The sequence below is a fragment of the Canis lupus genome, chromosome 20 (genome assembly GCF_011100685.1).
Source record: "Canis lupus familiaris isolate Mischka breed German Shepherd chromosome 20, alternate assembly UU_Cfam_GSD_1.0, whole genome shotgun sequence".
NCBI classification, from domain to species: domain Eukaryota; kingdom Metazoa; phylum Chordata; class Mammalia; order Carnivora; family Canidae; genus Canis; species Canis lupus.
The window spans coordinates 57,920,102-57,938,549 of record NC_049241.1 but is presented as its reverse complement, the minus strand read 5'-3'; the positions used below and the strand labels follow the sequence as shown (position 1 = coordinate 57,938,549).

Below are 18,448 nucleotides of genomic sequence, written 5' to 3'. Positions count from 1 at the left end.
GGCCCGCCCACGGGCACTCGGGACTCGGGGACTCGAGCGCGGCACCTCCGCCAGGGGAGGACGGGCACCCGGGGCGGGCACCGACGAGGTCGCGCTGTCACAAACGCCCCGCCGGCCGCTGCGCAGGGTGCACCTGCCCGCTGAGCCCGGCCGCCGCCGCCGGACCCGCAGCCCCCAGGGCCGCCCCAAGGCGCGCTGCACCGCCGTTCTGCAAGCTCGCCCCAACTCAGAGCGCGCCCGTCCGACGCCGGCGGCGCCCCGCGGCCTACACCCGCGCCCCGCGAGCGGCGTCTACACCCGCGAGCGCCCCCACTGCGGGAAGCGCGGTTCCGGGGACGCCGACTGCCCGCCCCCCTGTGTCCCCCCCCCCCCCCCCCCCCCCCCCCCCCCCGCTCTGGCCCCCGCCCTCCGCTCCGCCCCTGCCCGGGGCTCGACGCCGCGCCCTCCCCGCCCCCTCCCCGCCCCCCCTGCGCCCCCCGAGCCCCGCGCCCTCCCCGCCCCTCCTAGCCCCCCCTGCGCCCTCCGAGCCCCGCGTCCCCATCCCGCCCTCTGAGCCCTGCGCCCTCCCCGCCCCCTCCCAGCCCCCCCTGCGCCCCCGAGCCCCGCGCCCTCCCCGCCCCCTCCTAGCCCCCCCTGCGCCCCCCGAGCCCCGCGCCCTCCCCGCCCCCTCCTAGCCCCCCGAGCCCCGCGCCCTCCCCGCCCCCTCCCAGCCCCCCCTGCGCCCCCCGAGCTCCGCGTCCCCCCCCCCCGCCCTCTGAGCCCCGCGCCCTCCCCGCCCCCTCCTAGCCCCCCGAGCCCCGCGCCCTCCCCGCCCCCTCCTAGCCCCCCCTGCGCCCCCCGAGCTCCGCGTCCCCCCCCCCGCCCTCTGAGCCCCGCGCCCTCCCCGCCTCCTCCTAGCCCCCCCGCGCCCCCCACCCCCGGCGTCACGGCCCCGCGCCCTCCGAGCCCCCTCCCCCCGCCGTCAGGGCCCCCCGCGTCCTCCGAGGGGCTGGGGCCGCCGACGCCCGCCGGGCCGAAGGCTGGGGAGAGGCGAGGCGCCCCCGGAGCCGCGAGCCCAGGCTCCGCTACCTGCCTCCGGGCTGCGCGCAGCGGCTCCGCGTGGGCACCGCGGCAACACGTGGCCTCGGGCCCCCGAGGTCCTGGGAGGCCTGGAAGGTTCTCCCGGCCGCGGCGCCCGGAGGCGGGGTGTCAGCGCCCGGAGGCGCCCCCCGGCTTCGCGCCCGCCCGCCCGCCCGGCGCCCGTCAATCAGCCGCGCGCGCCCGCCCAGCGCCTGTCAGTCAAGCCCGCGCACGGCCGCCCGGGCGGAAGGGGCGGGGCCGGGCCGGGTCCGCGCGCCCCATTGGTCGGCGGCGGGGGTGGGGCTTGAGGGCGCCGCGAGGCTGGCCCCGCCCCCGGGCCGCGGGGGGCGGCGGCGGCGGCGGAGGCGGTGAGCGCGGGCGCGGGCGGCGGCGGGGAGGGCGCGGGTGTGGACGCCGTTAGGCCTCCGCGGCCTCCTCGGCTTCCGCGCGGGGCTCGGGGACGCCGCGCTGCGGAGGCCGGGCGCCCGGTGAGCCCTGTGGGCTGCGCCCCGCGGGCCGGGGGCGGGGGCCGAGGCGGCGGCGCCGGGCCTGGGGGGAGGGGCGAGCCGCGGAGGCCCCGGGGCGCGAGCCGAGCCGAGCCGAGCCTGCCGCGGGCGCCCCCCCGCCGGGCCCCGCCGCGTGCACCCCCGGCCTGGACCCCCCCGTGGTGCCTGTGGGCGGCGGCCCGGAGCTCGGGCGTGCAGCTGTCCCCGTCCTTTGAGGGGCCCCGCGGTCCAGCCCGCGCGGGGGGCGGTGCGAGCCGGGCGTTGGGGCCGCGGAGCAGCCGTTTGCGGGCGTCGGGCCTGCGGGGGCCCCAGCGCCCCGCCTGACCCCTGACCCCGTGCACCCTGTGCCCTTGTGTTGCAGGGCACCCCGCGTCGGAGCTGCCGGCGCCCCGCTTGTGCCACATGCGTCCCAGTCATGACGGACGCCCAGTATGTGCTGTGCAGGTGGGAGCAGCGCCTGTGGCCTGCCAAGGTGACAGCCGTCCCGCCGCGATTGCCACCCGGGGGGACGCGGACACTGTGCATCCGGGGAGACCTAGGAGCCCCGGCACTTGGCACCGCTCCTCTGCCCCCGCTTAGCCGGGTGTCTGGGCTGGTGCTTGCAGGGCTTGGCTTCCAGGAGTAGCGCCTGGTCTGGTCCATGCATAGAAAGTAGACAACAGGGGATCCCTGGGTGGCACAGCGGTTTGGCGCCTGCCTTTGGCCCAGGGCACGATCCTGGAGATCCGGGATCGAATCCCACGTCGGGCTCCCCGTGCATGGAGCCTGCTTCTCCCTCTGCCTGTGTCTCTGCCTCATTCTCTCTCTCTCTCTGTGACTATCACAAATAAATTTGAAAAAAAAAAAAAAAAGTAGACAACAGGTTCGGCCTTAAGAAGGCGCGCTGGGCGGCGTGTGGCTCGAGGCTCGAGGGAGTATCTGGAAGGCAGCCCTGGGAGAGTAAATCATGGCAGTGCCTTGGGGACACCTTCCAGCAAGCAGTGGGGGAGCGTGCCCAACTGCAAGGCACAGCCGGGCCTGCTGCCCGGCCCGCCTCTGACCTCTTGTGCCTCGGTTTCCCCATCTTCCAAGTACGGGTTTGGACAGGAGGTTGCTGGAGGCCCCGGGGGTTGTAGGTTTTAAGAATCTCCTGCTGCGTTTCCATCCGGAGCTCGTAGTGTTTTTTGTTGTTTTTTTTTTTCTGTTAACCGTTACATCTCGGTAACAATTGTTTTCCCCCTTAATGTAGGTGTTGGCCAGAACTGAGACGTCAACCAAAAATAAGAGAAAAAAAGGAGTTTTCCTAAGCGTTCAGATACTCTCCCTAGATGAAAAGTTAAGTGTTGTGGGGTTTCTTGATATTATTATTATTATTTTTTTTTTTTCTGAGTCGGACTTCTGATACTGCACACACCTCCCCCGAAGGTGAATTTGCTTTTAAGGTCTTAGTAATTTTTCAGCTACTGTAACAGAGTTGTGCTCATGATAACCTTAAAAGGAAAGTGGATTTTTTTTTTTTTACGTCTGTTTGGAAGTTGAAGGTCTGTATGATGTATTCCGTGTGAGAGATCCGTATAGGAATTGAATAAATATAAGTTATACGCAGGGGAAACTTGTTGGGGGTTCACATAGGGATGTTTCCTTCCCACGGGTTTGTGTGTCTTTTTCTCAGAAACTTGAGTGACAGGCCGTCAATTTTGAAATGTTTGATGTTTCAGCCTGTCCATCTAGTAAGATGCTACTGTTTAGCATTCAGAAGGCAAACACATGATCGTGTGGAAGCGCATTACTCTCTCGCTCTTGCTTACCCGGAGATGGAAGGACATAATATTACTCGGGATGATTAAAATGCCCAGATCACGTATGATTGTGGTATTGCTGTGTCTAAGGGAAGAATTCCCAATTCAGAAAGAGTAAAACCTCGTCAGCTCCACTTCCAGCCTCCCCAGGTCCCCGTCCCTCTTCAGAGCGGCCTCCTAAACTCGCTTAGTTCCCAGCTCACACTTTCCCTGCGGCTGGGAAGGTAATTGAATGCTCGAGTTTAAAAGGAAAGCACATCCTTTTAAACTAAAACACACCTGCTGGGCTGTAAACAGGTTTTAGTGACATTATCATCTACTCTGAAAATCTAACAAAGGAGTTATTTGTACAGTTGAAAGTAGGATTTGCCTCATAAAAGTCACAATTTGAATTCATTTTTATTCTTAAATTCAACCAACCTTTTCTGTCTTAAAAGGGGAAAAAAAAAAGCCACATTCACCAGGGTCCTTGCTGCCTCTAACCTCAAGCTGTGACTTTTGGTTAAAGTAGAAGGTTGAGAAGGAAGAAAATGAATCTAATTCTTTTGTTATCTAAAGAAAAACATGTTTGAAAACGTCTCTGTGGCCTTGGCTGGCAGCGGATAACGGGTGTTTCTGTCCCTGCAGAATTGAGGTGAGAAGCACAGAAGTGGAAATCCTGAAGACAGCACACATCGAACGGATCGCTTCCTCCCTGGGTAAGAGCGCATCCCTAAGTGACAAAGGGATGGTGTGGGAGACGGAAAGACCCTGTTCTCCAGGTGACCCTGAGCCGAAGGAGAAGGAAAGGGATCTATTTTCTTAGACCTTTGCAGAATTTACCCCAGAACTGATCCTGTTGTCGACTGCCATTGTGGTCAGTCGCAAGCATTGGGACCTCTGGTCACACCCGTGGCCTCCAGTGTGTATTTGCCTCCATGAGGCGAGGGCGGAAGATGCTGTCCACCTCCCCCTCCCGCCCCAGTCCCACAGTAAGGCTGTAAAAGTGGGTTTTGGATCTGGTTCGTTCTCTGCCCAGGGTTTGAGAGCAGCGAGTTCTATGTTTAAATTCCATAGCTGAGCTCCGGGGAGAAAGGGCTATGTGACCAGCATCGTTGGCGGGTGCCCCTCATCTGCCGGCGCTCTCCCCGTGGGGTGAGGCTGGTTGGAGATGGAACACTGACCCCCAGCTCCTTTGCCTTTCCTTGGTGGGAGGGAGGGCCGAGCTCTGCGCAGCCGGGGCTGGCTGTGCCCTTACCTGGTGGCAGCCTGACAGACCTAACTAAGCAGGAGGACCTTCCGCTCCAGCGGGGACACATACTCCCTGTGCCGTAAGCTGTTAGTCTCGTGGAAAGATCGGCCAGGAGTCTTTCCATGGCGTTCATAAACCAGAGTCCGTTTTCCTACATGTTTGGAAAAACCGCTTTTGGTGCACGTGGCATCCAGCGGGCACCTTAGGCAGCGTCAGCCGCTGCCTCTCGGACGCTCCACGTCCTCTGCCCGGGTCGCATCGGGGGCTGCTGGTCCGTAGGGCCTTTACCAGTAAGCAGGGAAAAGGCTGCTGATGGAGGTGCCCTACCCGCTGAGTTGCGATAGTGCACCCGTCACCTCCTTCACATAAATGGTGCCGCGTCTGTGTGTCGGATGAGTAAATACGGCCGTGGCAGCCAGGAGGTCAGGCTGCAGTCTCCAGGCCCGTGATGCTCTTTTCTGGCTCTGAACGCCCTCGCACAGAAGTACGGAAAATCCAGCAGCCCACAATGGGTCCCTTTCATCGGCTGGCCCTCGCCCCCGCCGCCACCCAAGAACACGTTGCCGGCAGAGTTCTTTATGGAGTTGGCAAGGCTTTTTATTGAGCCTGATTGAAGTTGAAGCTGCGAGGCTGGGAGGATTTAGGAAGCGTCTGAGTACATTTTGCTGGCAGTATTTTTTTGTGACCTGGAGGGATTTATCTCTAACCCGATCAGGTTGGGGTCAGTCAGTTTGTTTTTAGAAAAGCGGAGTCCCGCAGCTTCGGACAATAGCTGTTGTTTTGTGGCCTTGTCCCCCTTTGGGAAAGCTGTAGCTGAGAGGGGTCAGTCCTCCCTTCAGGTGCGAAAGACCGAGTCAGCCCTAGGTGGCCATGCCCTGACGACAGCGTCTGGTCTCACCAGGCTTTGTTTGCTTCCCATCCTTGCAGCGTCCCAGGGTGAGGTTCCTGCTGAACCCCTGGAGGAGCTGGCCTACAGACGCTCACTTCGAGTGGCTTTGGATGTTTTGAACCAGAGAACCGGTTTGCCTCCAGAAAGCTCTTCAAGGGAAGAAAGAACTGCTCTGTCCTCACGAGAGAAGCCCACGGAACTGGCCTCCTCGCTCTGTGACCCCAGCTCTTCTTGTCTCCGGGAAGATGTGCCGAGCAGTTCTGGACCTCAGAGGAGGGAACGTGTACACCCAAGGCTGTCGGGTTCACCCACCTGTCGAAAGGACCCCAAGGGCAAAGTGGACCACAAGAAGGAGCTCGGGAAAAGTGGAAGCCCCCAAGCCTTGGTGGTCCCCTCAGCCAGAGGTGGTTCTCAGGATGGTGGTGGATCGAGAACGTGCTGCAGAAGTCGGACAACCCCGAGTAAAAGGGGAAGAAGTCTAGCGCAGGAGCCCAGCTTGTGTCAGAGAGCACCTTCGGTCTCGGAGGGAGATGGCGAAAAAGAGAGCAGCCTGCCAACCTCGGGCTCACCTCCCAGAGTTAGGGAGAAGGGTCTGTGTGCCAAAGGGGAAGACCCGGGTTTGCCATGGTGTGGCCCTGCGGTGCTCCCGGCCCCGGGGCGCCCAGCCTGCCCAGATGCCCAAGGCCGCCCTGCCAAGCGGCCCTGCCCAGATGGCAGCCAGAGGCTGCCCGCCACACAGCTGGAGCCGGGGGCAGCACCATGCCCCAGGCAGGGGCCCCGGGGACGCATGACTCTGCGCAGCGCTGCCAAACTCGGCCTGCCTGCCCCCTGTGCTTCCACAGAGGAGACAAATCTTCACATCCTGGTGGAGGAAGGTAAAGGTCTGTGGCCGAGAGTCGCTTGTGCTGGCGGGGTGGATTTGGGTTCCCATGGCTGACGCGGGTCAGGCACTCGTGTTTTTTGACCTGCTCTTAATGCGAACGTATCAAAATACTGGCAGAGCAGAGGTTGCCTGTTTCCTTTCCACCCGGGTCTCCCACCGGGTTGTGATTACTTCCAACTAGTCCTGAATCCTCATGTCGTTTTTTGTTCTGAATGGGAGAGGCCGTGGGGCACGAGCCTGGGGGCTGCGGCCCCAGGACGGCTCTGATGGGGAGCGGCACACGGCGCAGCAGCACGGCGGCCTCCCGCTGAGTGGGCAGGAGTCTCGGGAGTGATTAACTCACTCAGAAGGCTCCCGACTTTTTCAAGGTGCCCGTGGAGACCTACTTTTGTGGTTGAAGTCATGCCCTGTGGCTCTTTGCATTTGCACGACGCCATCTCCCTCTTACTCGGGATGCTGACTGAGGGCTGTTCGTTTCTGTGGGGTTCGGTTCCTCCAGACGGGCTGGCCCCATGCGGGCTCGGGCTTCTGCCCGGAGTTTAAGCTTCATGTGTTTGAACTCCGTGTCCCAGCAGGTGCAGAGGCTGCGGGGAATGAGTCGCACCCTGTCCCCGTGTCCCCAGCGCTGCGTGGGCCCTAGAAGTTGTTCTCCCCATGCTCGTCCCCTCGGCTTGCTTAGGTTGCTGCTTTGTGCACTCGCCTCGCGTCTAGACGCGGCAGCCTGGGTCCCTCGCCCTCTGCCTCTCCTTTAGTTCCTCTCGAGCAGAGCGTACTTTAATCAGCGTGTACCTGATATGAATCTGGCGGTGTGAGTCTGTGACTCGGGATCTTTTATCTTTGTTAACGGTCCCGTATCATGGAATGTTTTCCTTGGGCTGAGCTCCCGAGATGGTGATAGTGAAAGTCTAATCTACCATCATTGGCAGACCGACAGTCCTCCGGAGACTCAATGGAGTTTAATCCCATTCACTCCATCCTGGAGGAAGATGAGGATGATGAGGAGCCACCCAGAATCCTCTTATATCACGGTAAGTCTCGAGAAGCAGCCCGAGGAGCGTGTGCGTCCGCTTGTGGTGAGCCCTGGGCAGAGGCGGCTTCAGCTAAAGGCCTCTCGCCGCTTCATTTTCCTTCTGCTGAACAGACAACTTCAGAAGTGCTGTGTTTTCTGTCCTTCGTCTAAAGGGTAATCACACAAAGGGAAGAGGGCCTCCCTGGGAGGAGAGTGGCCAGCCCTCCTTGCCAGCATGCTGCCCCCATTATGTGTTGTCCTGTCCCCTCCGTGGGAAGGCAGGACAGCCGGGTGGAGAGCTGGGTCCTGTCGCCACCATTCGGGTATGGCCTGGTGCTGCCTCCGCATCTTTGGGGATGGCTGTTGGGCCCGGGGCATCGGGGCTCTGGGGCCCTCTCCCACATGTGCAGTCCGAGCCAGAGCAGACGTGCGCAGGTGTGTGCCCCCCGGCCCTCTTTGCAGGAAGATGACCCAGATCCCGAACCAACAGCCGGCAGCAAGTTATTCTGTGTCATGGGCTACATCACTGAGAATGAATTTTGTCCTTAGACTTTCCCATTGACTGTTTTTTTTTTTTTTTTTTTTAAGATTTTATTTATTTATTCATGAGAGGCAGAGACGCAGGCAGAGGGAGAAGCAGGCTCCCTGTGGGGACCCCAATGCGGGACTCAATCCTGGGACCCCAGGGTCACGCCCTGAGTCGAAGGCAGACGCTCAACACTGATCCACCTGGGCGTCCCTGACCATTTGTTTTTAACATAGTCTGGTGGTGTTTTTTTTTTTTTTTTAAGATTTGATGTATTTATCCATGAAAGGCACCAAGAGAGAGGCAGAGACACAGGCAGAGGGAGAAGCAGGCTTCCTGCTGGGAACCCAATGGGGGATTCCCGGGACCCCAGGGTCATTCCCTGAGCTGAAGGCAGATACTTAACCACTGAGCCACCCAGGCATCCCAGTGTGGCGTTTTCTTAGCATTTTCATCATGAAATAATTATAGATTCACAAGATGTGGCAAAAACAGTACATGGAAAGGGGGCCTCACCTCCAAGGGTGACCCCCTGTGCCTCAGGGGGCCGATGCCGGCGCTGTGAGCAGGGTGTGCCCCTGGGACTCGTTCCTCCGCCGACTGCGGGCTGGTCTATCAGCGTGCTCACACTTGTGCGTTGGCCTCTGTGCCTCAGTGATAACCCCGACAGAGTTAACACTGGCTCACGGTCTTCTGATTTCTTTGCGGAACTGCTTATTCCTTACTGAGCCCTCCCTGGCCATCAGGTACCTAGAGTGATGCACGCCTTGTGGGGCCCCGGTGTGCCTGGTGTGTACCTTTGGGAAAGCTCTGCAGGCTCAGTTCCCAGTAGCTGGACTTGCTTGGCTGGAGAAGGGTTCCCCAGCTTCTCCCGGAAGGGGATTTTCCTCCCAGCTCTTGCCGGCAGGGCTGGAGGGGCAGGTGAAACTGAGGTGTGCATTCGAATCCCCCTGGTTTTTTGCTTCCCGTTTGATTTTGTCTTGCCCCCCACCCGCCGCAGCCTGATGTCTGTGGAGGCCTTACCCGTGACCTCTTTGTCCTCATGGGGCCCTGACGCTTCTCTTAAAAACCAAACGCTTCTCACCAGATGGATGATGGTCGTCCTTTGCTCACTCTGCGGGCGCTCGCCCATCTGCAGACCTGCCTCCTCGCCTCGCCGGCCGCCGGGGCGCTGCTGGAACAGAGCTCGTCTTGGTTCTGCTTGGAAAAGCAGCCTCGTGTCTGCGAGGTTTTGTTAGCTGATTGTTTCAACATTTAAGTGATCTGTTTTGGAGTTTTGTGTTTGGTTGGAAATCTTGTTAAGTTTTTTTCATAAATTCATTACCAGATGATTTTAGTAACTGGTGTTTCCCCCCCCCCCCCCTTTTAAGATAAAGCCCAGTTTTTCAGACTGATGAATTTCCTGGGAAGTTGGTTCTTTTGTTGGGGCTTTTGTGCCACACTTTTTTTTTTTTTTTTTAACAGAAAGCACAAGCAGGAGGAGAGGGAGAAGCAGGCTCCTTGCTGCGCAGGGAGCCCGATGCTGGGCTCCGTCCCGGGACCCTGGGGTCATGACCTGAGCCAAAGGCAGGTGCTTCACCAAAGGAGCCACCCAGGCGCCCCTGTGCCACACTCTTTTTAAAAAATATTTTATTTTTTGGGATCCCTGGGTGGCGCAGCGGTTTGGCGCCTGCCTTTGGCCCAGGGCGCGATCCTGGAGACCCGGGATTGAGTCCCACATAGGGCTCCCGGTGCATGGAGCCTGCTTCTTCCTCTGCCTATGTCTCTGTCTCTCTCTCTTTCTCTCTCTGTGACTATCATAAATAAATTAAAAAAATTAAAATATTTTATTTTTTTAAATACTTTAATCTGGAATAATTTGAGATTTACACCATAGTGGCAAAGGTGGTATGCAGTTGACCAGGACTGCTTGTCTCCGCTCAGCAGCACGCACATGCCCGGCACTCAGGTGCCAGCGTTGTTGCAAGGCTACCTTTCAAAAGTTGGGGCTTCTGATGAGAGCATTAGGTTTAAATGCCATCTGATGGTTGCATTTCTTCAGTTGTTGCATTTGGTGCGTGGTGCAGATCTGACTTGCTGTTCGTCTTTTTGTCTTTCTTTTTAATTCTAGAACCACGCTCCTTTGAAGTTGGAATGCTGGTCTGGCTTAAACACCAGAAATACCCGTTCTGGCCGGCAGTGGTAAGCACCGGTGGCCTCTGGCACCTGGCTGCAGGCCCCGCACTTCTGCTCACTCGCCCCCCGTTCGGGTCAGCTAGACCCCAGGAAATTTCTTTACTGGGAAAAACCAGTGCTGGGATGAACATTCTAAGCAGGGTTTTTGGAGACATTGACTTGAGTAAGGGGAGTTCGATCATTTTGGTGTAGTTGAGCCTAAGGCTCCGAGGTCCGATCAGGAGCAAGCAGGCTCAGGAAAACCCGCCTAAGAACTTGTCTGCACCTTGCTGGCTTCTAATACCAGGCACTTCAGACTTTCTCCTGAGGAAGCTTTTAAATTGTTCAGATTTTATAGTAGGGATTGGTCGTGTGTGTGCGATGGGTGGGCCACAGCACCGTATAGTTCCTGGCTCTGCCTTCTTGGTGTGTCCGGACGGTGCAGGCTGTCTGTTTTTTAGGCCAAGGCAGCAGGCCAGCTCTTCCCCTCTTCAACCCAGTGTCTTCCTCTATCCCCCTCCAACCTGGCTCCAGTAGGCCTTCACCTTGTAGTGAGAGACAGTGATGTTAAAATTGGGACGGTACCAGTAGGATCCAAAGACGCTGCTCTTGTCGCCGTGAGGCTGACCCTCAGCAGGGCAGCCTGGCCTCCTTGGATGGGACAGATTGGTTGTAGCGACAGTGGGGTTGATACCCGTGCAGTGTTGCTGGGCATAATGTGTAGCTTGAGCAGACGTGCAGATGAAGTGGGCGTCTCTGTGTAGTGTCTCAGCACCACTCGGGGGGTCCCTTGGCCGGCCTTCATTACTCATTCGTGGCGGGTGCTCGTGTCCACCCACGTTTGTCACCCTTTTCCTGGACCTCTCCTCATTCCTTACTTTTACCAGTTCCCCTGGGGGCCCTGCTCAGTAAGGGATCTCCAAGGTCGCATGTTCCTAGGGCAAGCTCTTGGTTTACAGCTAAGCAGGAACACGGGCACCGGGCGGGGAGGAGGCTGCTCTGAGTCAGGCATCGCTGCCTCTGTATCCTTGGCTTGTCCCACCTGCCTGAGCTCACTTTGCTCAGTGCTAGTGTTAAGTGGTTATTGTAGCACCACTCGAGTGGGTACCATACTAAATATTGATATAGAGGACGTTGATATTGAAAATGAGGGCGGGCCAGGGGAGAGTCGCAGGTGTGCAGAGGTAGCAGTAAGTGTGGTTCTCTATTAAACACAGCGAAATCTTGCCTGGTCTTGCTCATACGTGAGCAGTGAGAGTGGGGCATGAAGCAGACGAGGGAGGTGTCTGAGTATCTGACCCGGGGGCTTTGCCTTGGTCACCCCCAGCCAGCAGCGTTTCTTATCACACGCCAGCCTTGTGCCACCTTGTCAGGGAGGTATTTCAAAAGCCTCACCTCTTCTGGGTTTTTGATGCTTTATTTTGTTGGATTTGCCAACAGGTCAAGAGCGTCAGGCGGAGAGATAAGAAAGCCAGCGTGCTCTTTATCGAGGGGCACATGGACCCAAAAGGAAGAGGGTAACCCAGCCATCTGCTCTCTGCAAATGCCTCCCGGGGGAAGGCCTGCTGGCTCGGGGGTGCTGGGATGGTCGGGAGGGGGCTGGGGTCCAGGGCCAGGTCGAGCTCACGTGCCCCTGTGATCCCGCTCCTGGAGGAGGAATCCACACAGGGCTGTTGAAACGGACTGCCCAGACCATCCAGTTTTCAAAACTTTATTTGCTGCCTTTGAAAGGCAGCCCAGTCAGACGCTCAGTGGATCCCGCCCGTTCTCCACGAATTCTGCTACACTCTGGTGGTCGCAGGTGCTGTGAGCGGCAACCCTGCCTCCACCTGTTTTGCCATTTGGTTAGTTCTAACCACTTAATCCCGGGGTGAATATGCACACGCACGTGCCTGTCTGCTCGAAGGGTGCTTTGCAAACACAGCTCAGAGCCTCTGGCCCTCAGGTGCTGCCTCCACCTCCCATGCGTGGCCAGGGGTGTGCGTGAGTCACATGGTGGCCCCAGCCACGTCCCCTAGCAACCGTCTCGGGGGCTTCCACGGCAGCTGGTGGGGCAGAGGCCCCCGCCGCCCCTCCTAGTTCCATCAGAGGAAAGGAAAACGTTGTCTTGGGTCACGAGATGTAGTTGCTTCACGTTAACCTTCCCTCTCTGCTTCCAGCATCACGGTGTCTCTCAAAAGATTGAAGCACTTTGACTGTAAAGAGAAACAAGAACTTCTGGTAGGTGGACTGTCGGTGCCCGTGCGAAGCGGCCGCCTGGGTGGCTGTGGTCTGCTGGCCCGGCTTCCAGCTCTTTCTTCTGGGAAGTTGCCCGCCACCCCTGGGGAGTTGGGCTTTTGGCGCAGAGGATGATTTGCCCGGGTGCAGGCCCGCTCCTCAAAGCGCACGGTGGCTCGGAGGCTGCCCCTGCACAGGGCGTGGGCACAGCAGGCCTGCACGCGTGTGGGGGGGGCCCAGGTGCTCGGCCGCGTGGGCCACGATGGCGCCCCATGAGGCATGAGGCGCGAGGCGCGTGTCCGCTCGTCAGCTGTCTGTTCAGCCCTGAGGTGCTGTGTGTGGGATAACAGCTCTCAGGCCGCAGACCCAGCCCGGGGCGGGGGGGGCGGGGGGCGTTCTTGTCCCAGCCCGGTGAGCGGACTCCAGGCTTCGTGTCATGGGGCAGCCTTCTTGGTGGACTGATGTGAAGGCCCTGAGCACAGCGGGCACCCACATCGGACCCCGGCCTTCGTTTCCTTCCCCTGGTGTGCGTGTCCCTGTGACGCGGTCCTGCTCCCCGCCTGTGAGTCTGTTCACAGCAGCTTCCAAGCAGCCGTCTGCGCTGGGCACCCAGTCCCCATCAGGGTGCCTGTGAGCAGAGCCCGGTTCTGCAAGAGGGCCAGCCGTGGCAAGCACAAGTCCGCCAGCTGGGCGCCCGCCCTTCCGGCCGGTGGCCGGCCCTGACCCCATGGCCGTTCTCGGGGATCTGGATAGCTTTCCCAGAGTGGGGGTGGGGGTGGGGGTGGGGGCTTGTCAGGACGGCAGGAATCTTGCTCTGAGGTCTGTGTTCCAAGCACACAAAGAACTCTGTTCTACGACCCAGACGGCGTGTGGCCTCGCGTAATCCAGACACTGGGATGATGCCTATTGCCCGACTTCCTGCTCCCTGAGAAGAGTCAGGCTCCTCTGTGAAGTTGGGTGCACTAGGTCACTGAGGGGCCGTGGAGGTGGCAAGAGCGCCTCCCCCTGGAGCCGCCGTTTGGACTGTCCTGGGTGGTGTTGATGGGCAGCAGGGCCGTCGGGGTCATGGCTCTGAGCTCTGCCTTCCTGAGCGAGGAGCGGCACCAGCTGCTGTCCCCGGCTCGCACCTGCCGCGGGCTGGACTAGTGCTGGACGACGGGAGGAGGGCTGGGCCGGGGTGGTGGTGACGCGGGGGGGATCCATCGGGCCAGTGGGCCATCGTCCCAGCTCCTGTCCTCACAGGGCCGGCGGGGGCTTGTCCTCCGTTGGCAGGTGAGGACCTTGAGGCCCAGCTGGGCCTCCCCCCCGGTAGCGTCCTTCCATCCTAGGACAGTACTTCCGACCGAGCCGACGCTGTTCTAAACCAAGGACACAAAGACTCTTCTTAGAAGGGTTTGTTTTGTACGACTTTGAAGTCTTCTCCGGGCACCGTCAGCCACGTTGGGATGCTTGCCTCCTTCCTGTTTAGGGTCCCCGCTCTGCTGCCCCACAGCGCTCAGCTCCCCCGTGACGGCTCTGTGAGCAGCGCCTGCCGCAGCCCTGGGCCTCCGTGTGCATCTGCACGTGCGGCGGCGGCAGCCCCACACGGGGGCGTCTCCCGGGCCTGCCTGCCGTGGACACAGGACCCGAGGAACCAGGAAGGGTTGGAAGAGCCCCCCTGGCTTCCTGCTGACACCTGCTGTCTGCGTCTTGTTGCAGAACGAGGCCAAGGAGGACTTCGACCAGGCCATCGGCTGGTGCGTCTCCTTGATCACCGACTACAGGGTCCGGCTCGGTACGTGGGGCTGTGCGGCCTTGGACACGGGGACCGGGTTGGGGCACAGCGTGGGCCTGTGGTCCGCAACAGGCTTGTCCCCAGCAAGGGAGGTGGGCAGACACGCAGGCGAGGGCTGAAACGCGGCGTGTGAACGGAAGGCAGACTTCGCTGTGAGTCCGAGCTGGTGTGTAGCCGCCCCCAGGATGTGGCACGGACAGCGGCGCTGGTGTAGGTGTGCCGTCGGCCCTCGTGGGCAGGGGTCCGGGTGGGGCAGACACGAGGCAGACATGTGACCCAGCGTCCCGCGGGGCCGTTCCGGTGCCACGTCTGACACTGTGACATGGCTGTTCTCGTGCCTTCTCTGCAGGCTGTGGCTCTTTTGCTGGCTCTTTCCTAGAATACTACGCTGCCGACATCAGTGAGTCCGGCAAGTCCTCTTGGGGGTGGGACGTTCGGGAGGGGGTGCGCCTGGGTGCAGGCTGCCCCGTGTCCCCAGCCTGACGCTGGACCCCTGGGGACGTCCTGACTGCCCTCTGCCGCCCAAGCTTTGGGTGAACTGATGATCACCCCGTAGCCTGTTGCCCTGTGTCATCAAGGAGTGGAGGTGGGGGTGTCGATGCTCCCTGGGCCACCCCCTAGTGACGCAGCAAAGGAAGGCCGCAGGGAGCCCCCCCCACAGGCCGGCTGTCCACGGACCTGTCGCTCCCCCGCAGGTTATCCCGTCCGCAAGTCCATTCAGCAGGACGTCTTGGGGACCAGGTTCCCCCAGCTGAGCAAGGAGGACCCCGAGGAGCCTGTGGCGGGGAGCCCCCAGGGGAGGAGGCAGCCCTGCAGGAAGGTCCTCCCCGACCGCTCCCGGGCCGCCCGGGACCGCGCCAACCAGAAGCTGGTGGAATACATCGTGAAAGCCAGGGGCGCCGAGGGTCACCTGCGGGCCATCCTGAAGAACAGGAAGCCGTCCCGGTGGTTGAACACGTTCCTGAGTTCGGGTCAGTACATGACATGCGTGGAGACGTACCTGGAGGACGAGGAGCAGCTGGACCTGGTGGTGAAGTACCTGCAGGGCGTCTACCAGGAGACGGGCAGCAGGACGCTGGCTCGGGTCAACGGCGACAGGATCCGGTTCATCCTGGATGTCCTGCTCCCCGAAGTGAGTGGTGGCCAGAGCCCATCCGCAGGTGGGGTGGGGGCTGCGGCCAGGGCCCCGGGCCGCCCGCGAGGCCATTGCAGGGTGACAGGGCCTCGGTGTTGAGACCTCAGGCCGGGGGCACGAGAGCCATGTGCACGTGGAAACCTTTGCAGAACAGATGTGGCGGCGGCAAGGGAGTCGTGATCCCCCGGAGGCCCAGCCGGGCTTCGGCTGGCGGGAGCACAACGGGATCCCTGGTTTTCAGGGTCTGAGGGGGCAGGAGCGTGTGCGGGAGGAGTTACCCAACTCAAAAACTCTCCTTTTGTGACAAGAAGCTTTCGAATACGTACAAAGGGAAAGTATTGTCTGGAAGCCTCTGTGCCCGACGCCCGTTTGGATCGGCGACCTCTGTCTGTATCTCCTGCTCCCTCCCCCAGATAACTGGGGGGGAATTCCCAAACATTTTTTTCATGCTCGGGTGCTCCAGTGTGTGTCTTCAAGGAAGGGGTGGTCCCGTGTGGGGATGGCTGTGGTTCTTGCTGGTGAGGGCAGAGGCCACTGGATCCCCACGGTGCCGGGTCACCTCCTAACTGACCTGCCTGATGTCAGCAGTGCCGGGGTAGGGGCAGGGGGTGAGCTCTGTTCTAGACCCTGAAGGCTCTGTTTTTTGTTTTTAAGCTTTTAATTTTTTAAAGATTTTATTTATTTATTAATGAAAGTCAGAGGGGGTGGTGGGCAGAGACACAGGCAGAGGGAGAAGCAGGCTCCCTGCAGGGAGCCCCATGCGGGACTCCATCCCAGGACCCTGGGGTCATGCCCTGGGCCAAAGGCAGACGGTCTACTGCTGAGCCCCCGGGTGTCCCCACATGGGGGGGCTTTAAAAGCACTTGCCAGGGGTGCCTGGGAGGCTCCAACCATGAAGTATCTGCCTTTATAGCTCAGGTCACGATCTCGGGGTCCTGGATCAAGCCCCACGTTGGGCTCCCGCTCTGCTTCTGTGCCTCCTGTACACTCTCTCCCTCCTCCCTCTTCTCAAATGAATAATTATTCAGAAAATAAAAAGTCACATCGGAAGTGACCAGGGTTCTGCTGCTGCTTCTGAAGAAACGAACAAGGGTTCCTCAACGTCAGACGTGCTCTGTGCTCGGATGATGTATTTTTCCAGTTGTTTGAACAGTGAACTCAGGAATGCTCACGAGTGGGCTTGTTGGTTTCGGTCCCGTGCCTTTTTCTGGTTCTAGGGACACGAACTCTCATGGTGTCATCCAAAAGCCTGGCTCACTGACACGGCAAGCGTCCCTTCAGGCAGAGCCGTCCTGGGCCCTCGCGCAGCCCTGAGTTCCCCGTGCGGCCCGGCCCGTGCCCTCGGCTGAGCGCCCTCTGCCCCCTTGCAGGCCATCATCTGCGCGATCGCGGCGGTGGACGCCGTGGATTACAAGACGGCCGAGGAGAAGTACCTCAGGGGACCGTCCCTCGGCTACCGGTAGGCTGCTCAGGGCGCCGCTCCCAAGGCGGCGGAGGTGTGTGCGGAGGGGCTGGCGTTCCCTCGCGCCCGTGGCCGCGGTGGAGGTCCCTCCCCGACACGCCGGCCCGGGTGGCAGCGGGTGGACGCGCTGCACGCGTTCGAGGGCGCCGGGAGCTGTCGGCCGGCACTTGCCGAGGCCCCAGTGAGGCCGGCGGGGACGGTCCCTGGCGAGCCCCCTGCCACCCGAGCAGGTGCAGCTGGACCGCAGCCCGGGCGCGCCACGGCCGACGTGCTGTCCTCCGGGTGCCCCCGGGCGCGTGCCGAGCCCGCCGTGCCAATCACCCTCAGCCGGCGCCGCCGATTGCGTCTCGGGCCTTCGCCCCTCACCTCGGCGCCGAGGCCGTTTGAGAAAACATTACACGCTGCAGTCGCCCGGGCCGCTGGGAGCCGGGGAGAAGAATGCCGTGATCAAGACGTCTCGGCCGGCGGTTAGCCCCGGGCCCGCGCCCCCGCGCCCCTAATCCCGTCTCTGGGCTCGCTGCCAGCCGCGCTGGGAACAGGCCGGGCCCGCGTGCCAGTGACAGGCTGAAGACTCAACTAGGGTCGCAGGCCGGGTCTCCGGGGCCCGCCGGGCACGCTGTCTGTCACGGGTGCCGGGCGGCGGCTCCCAGGCGGCCCCCGAGCGTCCCACGGCTGTCGCGGTGGTCCCTCGACACACGGATTCGGGACGCTGTTGGTGGGGGAGCGGGGTTGGCGCCGTGCTCGGCCCCCGCCGCGCGCTGTCCTCCGGGGACGGGCCCGACTGTCCCGCAGGTGAGCCTGTGCTCCGCCTGCCGCTGCCCTCGCTGCGGGGTGGCGGGCCGCCTGCCTGACGCCACGGCTGTGCCCTTCCCCGGTGCGGGCGGCCGCTGCGGCCCCCACCGAGCTCGCCTGCTCCGCCCTCCTCTCCGCGGAGCCTCACGCCCTGCGGTCGTGGTTACCGTCGCCTTCCTGTCGCCTTCCTGTCGCCGTGGCTCCCCAAGCGCCGCGAATGCCATTCCTCTTACCGGGGGTCCCGTTTGGTGTCTCCCCGGTAGCTGTGAGGATAATTTCATAATTTATTCTCTTTAAAAAAGTTTTTTTTTTTAAATTGTGGTAAAAAGCACATGACGTAAAATTCACCACCGTAACCGTCTCTGAGCGCACAGCACAGGGCACGGAGCACCCTCACCCCGCCGCGCACCCACCCCCACCACCGTCTCCAGAACCTTCCGCCTCCCCACACACAGACCCCGTCCCCAGGAAGCACTGGCCGGTCTGTTTCATATTTTAAGGCATGATGAGTTACTAAAATGACGTTATCTCCTTTTATTTTCTGAAGGGAAAAAGAAATATTCGATAAACAGCTCCTAGAAGAAAGGAGTCAGCGGTGCTGACGCTGGAGGGCCGCGGCGGTCGGTGGCGGGAGTGCCCTGCCTGCAGGGCCGGGCCTGGGATGTGCTCGCTTCTCATCCGGGGGTGCTCTTTTCCTGGCTTTTTTGGAAGGTATTGTTTCTGAAAGGTTTTTGAAACAAAAACGTGTTTTATTTGCTGCATATCATTACCTGTGACTGTACTGTATTGTCGAATATAAGGTGCACACTTGGTTTTTTATGTTAAAAAGCACTGTATCCACTATTAAACAGGAGTTTTAAGAAAGTCTATCGGATGCGTTCCTGCAGGACAGCGTGTTTTCTGTTTGCCCCCTCGCCTGTGCCTATGCTCCTGAGGCCGGACGGGGCTGCTCGATGTCTCGCGGTGCACGAGGTCTCCTCCCCGTGCGGGAGAACGGCGTCCGCCCGGCCCCCGGGGGCAGCGAGTCTCGTGC

At 60.7% G+C, this 18,448-nt stretch overlaps 1 protein-coding gene across 4 annotated transcripts; it reads left to right on the top strand.

The window, feature by feature from the left end:
• The first annotated feature begins 1,390 nt into the window (after positions 1–1,390).
• PWWP3A (PWWP domain containing 3A, DNA repair factor) lies at positions 1,391–18,284 on the top strand. Of its 4 annotated transcripts, none has more exons than XM_038568003.1 (14): positions 1,391–1,427; positions 1,927–2,037; positions 2,794–2,879; positions 3,971–4,041; positions 5,502–6,338; positions 7,273–7,374; positions 9,992–10,062; positions 11,476–11,552; positions 12,195–12,255; positions 13,951–14,026; positions 14,376–14,426; positions 14,722–15,158; positions 16,532–16,620; positions 17,963–18,284. In XM_038568003.1, exons 2-14 carry the CDS (start codon positions 1,981–1,983, stop codon positions 18,015–18,017), a joined length of 2,070 nt encoding a protein of 689 aa, XP_038423931.1. In that variant the 5' UTR covers positions 1,391–1,427; positions 1,927–1,980; the 3' UTR covers positions 18,018–18,284. The 4 variants fall into 4 exon arrangements, with proteins under 4 accessions (XP_038423931.1, XP_038423930.1, XP_038423932.1 ...); XM_038568002.1 differs by having other exon boundaries at positions 5,502–6,344; XM_038568004.1 differs by having other exon boundaries at positions 1,407–1,427; positions 1,927–2,009; positions 5,502–6,344.
• The last annotated feature ends 164 nt before the right edge of the window (positions 18,285–18,448 follow it).

Coding starts and splice junctions, on each gene's coding strand:
- PWWP3A (XM_038568002.1), top strand. CDS start 1,981: ATGACGGACGCCCAGTATGTGCTGTGCAGGTGGGAGCAGCGCCTGTGG. Junction 2,880..3,970: donor ATACTCTCCCTAGATGAAAA/GTTAAGTGTTGT, acceptor CTGTCCCTGCAG/AATTGAGGTGAGAAGCACAG. Junction 10,063..11,475: donor ACCCGTTCTGGCCGGCAGTG/GTAAGCACCGGT, acceptor ATTTGCCAACAG/GTCAAGAGCGTCAGGCGGAG.